Here is a 10,106-nt window from a genome sequence, read left to right on the forward strand (position 1 = left end):
ATTGTCGTCGTCTCTCGCTCTGTGCGTGTGTGTGCGTGCCTTCCTTCTCCTGTACAAGGTAATGATTTGTGCCTTCTCTCTTCGGGTGCGTGTTTTAAGTTCCGGCACGTGGGCGTGTATCTGTATAAGGGAGGTGTATCGTGGGCTCGCGTGTGTGCGTGTGTGTCCGACAGGAGCCTCTCCTGTTTCGGCCACCGACACCCAAGTTCGACCTCCCCCTCCCTCCACCCACACCCATACCCACACAGTGGGTCCCTACTTCCCTGTAGAAGGGGGTGTGCCGTCTCTACCGATCCCTCTCCAAGCGGCCACCGCCGACCACGTCGAAGGGGCAGCCCATCGGTGAATGCGGCACAAAGACACGAGACCCGGCAAAAAGCCCCCCTCCTCCCCCTCCCCCTCCGCCGCCAAGTGCACGTTCTTTAGTGTGTATTACAAGCATGCGTGATGCTACCACAGCAACACACACACACACACACACACACACACGTACGCGTGCTCCTACGCGTCTTGCTCAGGCGAGCCTGCACATCAGCCCGTTGCCTGCGCCTTGGTTTGGGCGTGCTCATTATCAGGCGGTACTTTCTCCAGCCTCTCCCCCGCCCGCCTTCTCCTTCCACGCTTTGCAACGCTCTCTGCTTTTTTTTTTCACCACACACTCTCGCAATCGGCTGCGCTTCGCGCTGCCCGCCCGCCCCTCCACTCAATCTCCATGCGCAGCTGCAGCTCTGTGGTGGCCAGTGCCCGCCTGGCCCGCGATCGCTCGTGTGTGCATGCGTGCGCACTGTCGACAGACGGGCTATATCGTGTCACCCGCCATCGTCGCCATGGACTTGTTGAACTTCATCTCGTTAGTCATCGACCTCCGTGACTACACGGGGTACGCGACATGCATCCGCGCCACTGAATACCCAGGGCTCGCCCTGTGCGAGCACAGCGCGGTCACCGGTATGCGCTATACGGTACCACTTGGCTACGCGGCATCGGTGGTGTACTTTTATCTTTACCACCGCCCACGCCTCTCCTTCGCCGACCGCTCGCTAACCAAGCTACACCACTACTTCTACCCAAGCGCCGGCTACAGTACACCACTTGGAATCATCGGCGGCGTTCTTTACGGCGCTGCCGAGTGCGTGCAAGGTCTGACACCTGCGGCTCTGGAGGCCACCGCGGTGCGGGAAAAGGCTGCTGCTGTGATGGCTGCAGAGCAGTACAGTCAACGCCACCGCGCGGCGAAGGAACGGCTGAAAGCGGAACAGTCGTTTGCCTCCAAGGCACTTGCCTGGCTGCGGGTGTGCGAAGACTCGGTGCAGGCAGAGCTCGCGCGCATGGGACTCGGAGAGGAGAGCATTGCGTGGGAGACTCTGTTAGTGCCCCAGGGGTATCTCTGGACACAGCTGCACTCCGTCGTGCACGATCCTGCTCGGTACCGCGGTTACGAGGCTCCTGTCAAGCCCGGTGCGGCGGCCCCCACTTCAACGGACGAGAGGCTCAGCCAACCCTCTGGGGGTACCAATACGCCGAGCCCCTCGCCTTCCGGGGTTCTGTCGTCTTCGAGAGCGTATTTTACAAAGCCGCAGGTGGACGCCATCGTAAGTCGGATAGGGACGCTACGCACCTCGCCGGAAGATGACCGGTGGATGCGGTCGGCTGGTCGCTGCGGCATCTACGGTGTTTTTGGCATGCTGCTCACGTGGAACAGCGGCAGCGCTCTGTTTCGCGCGCAGATGGGACTTGGTCTTGGTGTGACGATTGCCAGTCTGGCGTCCGCGACGCGGCTGGATGAAGTGTTCGCTCACCTGTGACGTGTGTGTGTCTGTGCAGCAGTGCCCTTTTTTCCTTTGGTCCTCACACGCTCGCCGGAATGGCGACAGTGGAGGCGACCACAGCGGGGGCCTTTGCCCCACTTGTGACTGGTCGTCTGTACACGATGTGCGCGTGCCTACGACGAGGCCACGATCATCCGGGAAGGCCAAGGGGGAAAAAATGAAAACAACAGCAGGACGTCGAACTGAGCACCGACAGGAGCAGCGCCAACCGAGCAGTTTGTCTAAGGGACGTGTGACTGTGCTTTGGAGGAGTGGGGGACGGGGACCGAGTGTGCTCCGTCGCGGCGCCTCTCACTGCGCGTGGTCGAGTCTCTCTCCCTGTGCTTTTTTTTGGTGGCGGTGGGGGGGGGTTCTTCCTCGTGCGAATGCGGGGTCATGGGCCCACTGGAGGGAGAGGAACAGGCGTCCAGTGTCCTTCTTCCAGGCAGACACACCGACGCAGGCGAACAGCATCAGGGGAGGCTGCGCCGACCACGTTGCCAGGCGCACGATTTTTTCTGACTGCCGGGGGCTGATGATGTTCACCGACACGGTGCGACTCTATCCCCTCTTCGCTCGCACCTCGTCCCCGTCGCCAAGTCGCATTCATCTCTCCACACACGCACGCACACACACACACACACACACGTGTGTGTACGCACAGACAGTCACCGTCACACAGATATCGTGCACGCCACGAACCGCGGCTTGTGCGCGACTGCTTCTCCCCCCTCTTTTTTCTACAGCACCGTGATGCGCCTCATGTGCGGCCGCGCAGCCACGCGCTGCGCACGGCGTCCCCTTCTGTTCCGACTGCCGGGGATGCCTTCCGCCCCGCAGTGCCACAACACCACGGCTGCTGGTGCTGCAGCGAAGGCAAAACTGAGCTCTCCCGGTGCTCCTCTCAACCACGTCCTCAGGCCCATCCCCACATCCAGCGCAGCCTCGTCATTATCCGTGTCGCCGTCGGCCGTTGTCCTTCACACATCCTACGCGCCGCTTTCAGTCGCCAACGAGGTGGGGCACGACGAGAGCCGCAGCCGTGGCGCGGACGCAGGTGATGGGTCTACTAGAATTGCCCACCTCACGGCAACGCCGTCGTACGCCGTGACGAACGTCGCTGCGTTCGAGGAGCTCATTGCGGAGGCGCTACGCCTGTCTGAGGTGACACTGGAGGCGGCCACGACGGTAGCCGCACCACCGGCGCCCTCGCCGTCGTCTCCGGTGTTGGCGACGTCGGCTTCTCAGAGAAGTGCTCGCCAGGCCCCCATCACGCTCATTGCAGATCACACAGTTCGCGAACTGCAAGTCCTTCTCGCCGAGGCCAAGCGCACCCTCGCCCCCTCCACGGCACGCAAGGCGAAGATCGACCAGTTCGTCTACGGCGTGTACCTGCCGCTGCTCAAGTACGGCACCTTCGCATTTTTCGCCACGCAGCTCGTCGTGTACTTCAACTGGATCTTCTTCACGTTTGACTGGAACTTGGTGGAGCCGACCACGTACTTCCTCGCCTACACGGGCGTCTTCTGCAGTGTGGTGTACCACTACCACCGCTGCAGCGGGAACGGGTCTACCTGGAATGGCGTGTTTCAACATGTCGCCGGTCGAAAGGCGGAGAAGAAGTACGCGCAGGCGCAGGTGGACGTGGTTGGCATGGCGCAGCTGCAGCGACGCATGACCTTGATAGAAAGGGAGCTGGACCGCATGTCCTGTCCAGGCAAAGAGCCACAGACAGCGGCAGCAGCTCTCCACAGAGACGGAGCGAGGAGGGGGTGGGGTGGGGAGGCAGACGTGCGCCTCGCACATGAGGGGCGTGGGGTACGAGGATGAAAGCGGTGGTGTCGTCGCTCGCGCGTAGCGCCTCCTCTTCCGTTTCGTTTGTTTTGACATGCGTATGTGCCTACTGGTGACACACTGGTACACGAGATCCGCTGCTTTCTGTGCCCTTGTCTCACTGGCGCGCCTTCCGACACATGCTCAGGTGTGTGTGTGTGTGCGTGTGTGTGTGTCGTTGTGGAGGAGGTGGGTGGGTGGGTGGAGAGGGGCCCACGCATCCTTTTCCTCCTCGTCTCTCTCTCTCCACGTTGCTTAGCTGCGCGCGTTTTGACTATGATACACATAGCGATTTCTGTGTGCGTGGCTGCACGTCCTGGCGCTGCCGCTGCTGTGGAGTCGCCTGCGCTTTGCGGGTATGTACTTCAGTGTCGCACCTCTCCCTTATCACTTGGCCTCCTCCACCTCCACATACCGTCAGCTGAACACGCAAACCTGCATCGCCTTCCATGTCCGCGCATCCGCGCATGGTGGTGTGCGGTCCACGGTGTCGTGTTGTTCGCCGTCGTTCTAAGTGCGAGCGGGGCAGGTCGTGAGAGAGAGAGGGGGAGGCGGGGAGGGGAGGGAGACGACGTGGGGTGAGGTTGGGTGTGTGTATGTGTGCCAGAGACTCTTCGTGTGTGATGCTCCACACGAACCTCTCGCTTTATTCAACGACAACTGGCGAAAGCTGGAACATCATTGTGATGGTGACGTGTGCCCTTGTGCGTGTGACATCTACCACCCTCTCTCTTCCTCCTCCTCCCTCGTGTATACAGACTGGTCTACCAAGACCTGTCTGCGTGCCGTCCATGATCAGCGGAGGCCACTGTTGTGGCGGACCCGCTCGCTGGCAGTACTGCTCCATCTCCCTTCCCTCCTTGACTCTCCGTATCGGTGTCTCTTGCCTTCCCCCGCTGGTCCTTCCGCCTGTCTTCCGTGTTCATCGTGTCGGCCATCACGACCTCGTGCCCGCTATCATCCGCTCTCTATCGCGCTTCTTGCCACCAGGGTTTTCGTGCTCACCTGCACACATTCACACGCGCACGTACCATACGTCTATATGAACTTGTAATATTTGGGCAAACTGCCACGAACATGGCCTCGACTGCGAAGACCGCCGTGAATGGCACGTGCGCCGCGATGCGGGACGGCGCTGCTGATTCGCTGTGGACAAAGCTGGATGAGGTGCAGAAGCTGCTCACGAATAAGCCAGATGCGAAGGAGCTCTTCACCAAGTACACGACGTTCCGCTCCGTGGTGGGCGAGGTGAAGCCCGTCTTCACGGACTCGGTGCGCACACGGGTGAGGGTGTTCTGCGAGGAGCCGGCCTTTGCCGCATCAGAAGAGTGCGACGACCTCGAGTCGGTCTCGCTGCACGTTGTGGCGTATTTGAACTACACGCTCTTTATGGAGGAGATGAAGGAGCTGATGGCGCAGGCGCGGCTGTTGAAGAGCATAGGGATGGAAGGGTCAGGGCTGCGGTTCCAGCGCTGCGAGCAGAACATCGTCGCGCCGGGCAACGAGGCGCGCACTGGAAGCAGCAGGAACCCATTTATCCAGGCGCCAGTGTACAAGTCGAGCTACCACCCTGCGACACTCATCCCCGTTGGCACGCTGCGGCTGCGTCGGGTCTCGAGGGCGTCGGAGGTGGTTGCCGAGATCGAGCGCGTGTGCGTTGTCAAGAGCGCTCGCTGTTTTGACGTCGGTCGGACTTTGATGAGGGCAGCCGAGAAGATCGCCCGGGACGCTTTTCGCGTCCGCTGGGCCTTTACACACGCGCAGCCGAGCTCCAAGGATTTTTACACCAAGGCCGGCTACACGCCAAAGGACGGGCGTGCGTGCATGGACTTGCATATGCCGTATGTTGTGATGGTCAAGTGCTTGGTGGGTGCCTCGATGTGAGGAGGTGGGACCGCACATGCGCACAACAATGCACGGCACTGCCGCCGAGAAGTGAAGCGCCGCTGATGATTTGGCCGGTGCCCTTTCCTTGTCGTTGTATTGCTTCTGATGGCGGTTGGTATATATATATATATCTACATATATATTTATCATACGTTAGCAAGCGTGCGAGGCAACGAGCCGTGCGTGGGGCAGGTGAGCTGTGACGCGTCGCACTCCAAAACGCATGCAGTCTCTACTGCTCGAACTCTCTTCTCTCTTCCCCTCCCACTTTGGTTTTTCTTTTTGTTCAGGGGCGGTGGTGGTGGTGGGAGAACAGCGCGTATGTAACGCACCCACGCACTCGAGGATGCAATACGCAAGGGCACGCCCGCATGCACTATGTGTGTGTGTCTCTCTCTCCTCCTTTTGTCACCGCGGGTGTCTGCTGCTCACGTGCCACTTGGCATTCGTCGAGCCACAGCCGCGGCTGACGCAGATGCCCTACGTAGAAAAGGGAACGAAGCGTTGGCGGTGCACATATCCACGCGCTGGGGACGGATACCGGCGGTGGCGGCGGGGGGGGACGGATGCGCTGTCGTCTCTCTGTGTGTGTGTCTCTCTTCCCGACTTCCCTCCAGCTTATATCTGCCCAGCGGACTTGCTCTCCGCTTTATACGTTACGGCTTGGTTGTGCGCGTGTATGGGCACATGCACACACACACACACACGCACGCACGCACGTGTAGATAAGTAAGCTTCCCTTCCTTCGCCAGCGTGTGCGTGTGTGTGTGCGGCGCGGTTGTGCCGCTTTTACACACGGAGGCCGCATGTTGACAGGAGCAGAGTGCGTCTTTTCCATGCGGGGGCATACATACGTGTATGCCGCCTGTGCTTGTGCGTACTGACGAGAGTGCGGAGCCGCATGTCCTTCCAGCTTCCTGCTTCACCGGGTGGAGAGGGGGGAGGGTGGGCGGGAGGACTTCCTCTGGAGACGCGGGCAGTGAACATAGCGAGAGAGAGAGGAGATCATGTGGTCACTGGGGCCGCTTCTCACAGACTATCACTACGAGAAGCAGCGCTGATTGGTTGGGGGGGGGAGGATCTCGCCTGCGGTGGACCGCCCAAAGAAGAAAGACGGAGACGCGATCGCCCACCGTCATGCCCCGAGAGCGGCGTACAAGGATGGATACAATGAACCCGCAGACGGTGTGCCCCGCAGGGACGGGTGAGCACTCGCTTGCCGGCCTCGGGTGCAGGGCAAACCAAAAGGGCGAGGAGGAGTAGAGGGCGGGCGGGCTCGCCGTCGACGCACTGACTCTCTAAAGGGCGTGCTGACCAGTCGTATGTTTGCATGCGTACATGTGCGCTGCCGCGGCTACATTCTCTCTCCTCATGGATGCTTGCACTCACCCCCTCTCTCGCTCTGCCCACCCGGGCACACATGAGTGCCAATCATAACCAGGAAACGGGCAACACATGGGGAGTGTGCGATCACCTCTCCTCAATCTCCCCTTCACAAGTTTTCGGCAACCCCGGCACACGTGGGAGACATCACTGACCCATAGATCTGAGGCGCACCACGAGAAAGACGAGGAGGACAAGGCACGGCAGCCACAGTGTGCGGACTGCCCCTCTGCCCCCCTCCCCCTCCCTCCCTCCTTCCCTCTCTCGCTGTTCCTTTACTGGTCGGGGGAGAAGGACGACGAGGCGTGTCTGTTGTGAGAGTGCGGCGTTAGAGGCCCACTAAGAGCAAGCGCTGATGGACAGCGGAGGAGGGCGGCGGCAGGTGCGGCACACGACAGAGCACCTCGCGGAGGGCGTTCAAGCAGACCAGTAGAGGAGGGGAGGGGAGGGGAGGGGAGTGAGGGAGGAAGGGGGTAGGTAAGCGGGAGAGCCATACGTACACATATATATATACACGTATGCACGGGTACCCACCCACCTTGACCAGCCTTCTCTCTCTCTTCTATTTTTTTTTTGGTTTTCTGTGCTCCCTCTCCAGTGTCTCGGCGGCCATTCCAGCCGAGCCTCTCAACGTACCACCCAACACTTCCACTGCGCAAGTACCATCGCCGCGCGCTCTGGCATCGTTGCATCCACCCCCCTCCCCCCAGTGCTTGCTTCAACGGTGACCGCTGCTGCTGCATTGTGCTCCCCGTACCTACCGTACGGCGCGTGGATGACACACATGGGCAGGGCCGCGGACGGCTACCAACGCCTCGGCAGCAACTACCCACAGGTCACACCCAGCTCGCAGTTCGCTGCCGCGTCGCCTGATTCGGTGCTCGCCACAGCGATTCAGACTCGACCACTGCAGGGGAATCCATTCCATCCGCTGCTCTGGAACGGCAGTGCCACCAGTAGCACTGGGGCAGCCGGTGTGCAGGGAAGCCTCTCGCGGAAGAGCCGCACCAGGCTCACATCGGGTGTCACAGCCGGTAGCGGTAGTGGACCGCTCTCCTCCACTTCAACACCGCTCTCTTCTTGCGCGTCGGCAGTCGCATCAGGCGAAAGGCGACTCCAGCGTCGGGTCAGCCGTGACAGGCTTGGGGGATCTTCGACTCCGACATCCTCGTGCACCACCGCGCAAGTCTTGCAGCTGCAGCAACCGACGCAGAGCCGAATGCCGCCGTCATCCTCGTCTCCGCTTGCATCGGTTGGCCTCACCGCTTCGGGGGCCGGTGGTGCCGTTACCCCTGCCAATCGGGGCAGGGAGAGAAAGGTAGCGGCTGTGAACTACAACGCTCTCTTACAACAAGAGCTTCAGCAGCAGCAGCAACAACAGAGTTCGGGCACGGGGGGATGGCCGACTCCGTCGCCGTCGCCGTCGCCACCCACCGGCGCGCTTCAGTATGCGCAGTTGCCGCCCAGCGCGGGCGTGCATGGAACGGGGCCTCACAGCGGTTCTGGGGAAGGAGGGTCTGAAGCACTATCCTCTTCCGTAACAGTCTCGTCAGCGCCAGCAGGCGTCGTGGAGGGCCCGCTCCCGCCGGACGTGCGTCGCATCATTGGCCAGAGTTGCGCCAGCAGCAGCAGCAGCGGAGCGGACACGAACGCTTTCATCGATGCAGCAGAGCAACAGGCCCGTCGTCTCATCAGCACCGGCCGCCGCGTGAAAGTGTATCGAGAAGAGCTGGCGGCTGCGGAGGAGGAGCACAAAGACCTGTCCACCGCCGCGGTGGAGCGCCAACTTGTGCGCTCTGTACTACAGAGCGAGGTGGACGACATTAACGCCCGCATTCAGGCTCTCTTGCAGGAACGTTCGCTTGTTGAAGCGCAGCTGCACGCACAGGATGATGCGGCCGCGCGTGAGGCACGCCAGTTGACCGAGGCGCAGGACCGAGTGACGGTGCTGCGACAGACGATTGAGGGCATTGTGGAGGAGACTTCGGCGGCGCGGCTGATGCTGCGGCAGCTCGTACCGTCTCTGCACATCGAAAACTATTACTAGAGAGAGAGACTGCCGATGGGGGGGGGACGCCGGCTTCAGGCGCACCGCCATGACCGTCCTCCGCTGCGAGATCTCTCTGCTGCTGATTGCAGAGAGGCCTCGCTGCGCACCTTTCTGCCCAGACGTGTGCACTTACAGCGCACACGCTAACACGTCTTGTACACTGTTACTTCTTGCCTTCTTCACTCCCGCGACAGTCGCCATTCATGGGTGAACGAGTCGTGTCTCACGTCTGTGGGTGTGAGGCAAGGCGGTGTGTGTGTGTGTGTGTGTGCTGCGCCCTGTTCCAGAGGTGAGGTCATGGACGTCAGTGAGCTCAGGGACGACGCGTTCGGGCGCGCTGCTACAGCGATAACTGCTGCCGTCGTCACGTCCCCCTCCTCCCTCCCAACAGACTCTCTGCCCTTCTTCGCTGCTACGCCCTGATACGGCGAAAAAAAAGAACGGAAACGTACGTGATGCGGCGCTGCATCGCCCCTTAGCGACTGGAGAGGGGCGGGAGGGGGGGGAGGCGAAGGCGAAAACTGAGAGAGTGCGTCATGCAGAGGCGTGGACGGCGTTCCCCTTCCGGCGTCTGTCTCCCGCTTTCTTTTTCCTTTCGCTTGCTTCTCCCACGCAGTAGTGGGTGCGGTCACTGCCGATCGACTGCGCCTTCTACTGCACTCATCCTTTCCTTGGAGTGCACGTCGCTGACACCACCCACTGACGCTCTCATCGACCCGCCCATCCGCACGCCTGCATGTGATGACGACGCTCACACATGCGTGGCGCATGTGTTGGTGCTTGCCCCCCCCCTCTTTGCGCGGAAGGGAACACCAGGTGCCTCTCCGCTCGAGTGGATTCGGTGGAGAGGTGCCAAGGACACTCCCCCACACCCCACTCAGAACACGAAGTACCGAGGGACGACAGCTACACGCATGCACGCGGAGGGGGAGCGGTGAGACCTGCAACCCCCCTCCCCCTGCGATGCGGTGGGGTCTTTTAATACAGAGAGACGCAAAGAGCTGAGGACGCAACGATGTGCCATATCAAGTTGAACAGTCTTCTATATCAAGCCTGAAGGTGAGAGGTAGCAGTCTGGTGGTGCTGTGGCGGTGCTGGCGGCAGTTGCGGACTCGGATGAGGATGGAGGTGAGGGTGACGCCTTG

The 10,106-nt window shown here is 61.1% G+C and overlaps 4 protein-coding genes across 4 annotated transcripts; all 4 read left to right on the plus strand.

The window, feature by feature from the left end:
• Positions 1-827: 827 nt before the first annotated feature.
• Positions 828-1,805, plus strand: LMXM_13_0590 (conserved hypothetical protein; the record flags this gene model as incomplete). The annotated part of the gene is made up of 1 exon (XM_003873211.1): positions 828-1,805. One exon carries the CDS (start codon positions 828-830, stop codon positions 1,803-1,805), a length of 978 nt encoding a protein of 325 aa, XP_003873260.1.
• An 825-nt stretch (positions 1,806-2,630) lies between these two features.
• LMXM_13_0600 (conserved hypothetical protein) lies at positions 2,631-3,638 on the plus strand (the record flags this gene model as incomplete). Its single annotated transcript, XM_003873212.1, has 1 exon — positions 2,631-3,638. One exon carries the CDS (start codon positions 2,631-2,633, stop codon positions 3,636-3,638), a length of 1,008 nt encoding a protein of 335 aa, XP_003873261.1.
• Positions 3,639-4,718: 1,080 nt separating this feature from the next.
• LMXM_13_0610 (actyltransferase-like protein) lies at positions 4,719-5,525 on the plus strand (the record flags this gene model as incomplete). The annotated part of the gene is made up of 1 exon (XM_003873213.1): positions 4,719-5,525. The coding sequence occupies one exon, from the start codon at positions 4,719-4,721 to the stop codon at positions 5,523-5,525; it is 807 nt and encodes a 268-aa protein (XP_003873262.1).
• A 2,161-nt stretch (positions 5,526-7,686) lies between these two features.
• On the plus strand, positions 7,687-8,958 carry LMXM_13_0620 (conserved hypothetical protein; the record flags this gene model as incomplete). The annotated part of the gene is made up of 1 exon (XM_003873214.1): positions 7,687-8,958. One exon carries the CDS (start codon positions 7,687-7,689, stop codon positions 8,956-8,958), a length of 1,272 nt encoding a protein of 423 aa, XP_003873263.1.
• Between the last annotated feature and the right edge of the window lie 1,148 nt (positions 8,959-10,106).

The sequence above is a fragment of the Leishmania mexicana genome, chromosome 13 (assembly GCF_000234665.1).
Source record: "Leishmania mexicana MHOM/GT/2001/U1103 complete genome, chromosome 13".
NCBI classification, from domain to species: domain Eukaryota; phylum Euglenozoa; class Kinetoplastea; order Trypanosomatida; family Trypanosomatidae; genus Leishmania; species Leishmania mexicana.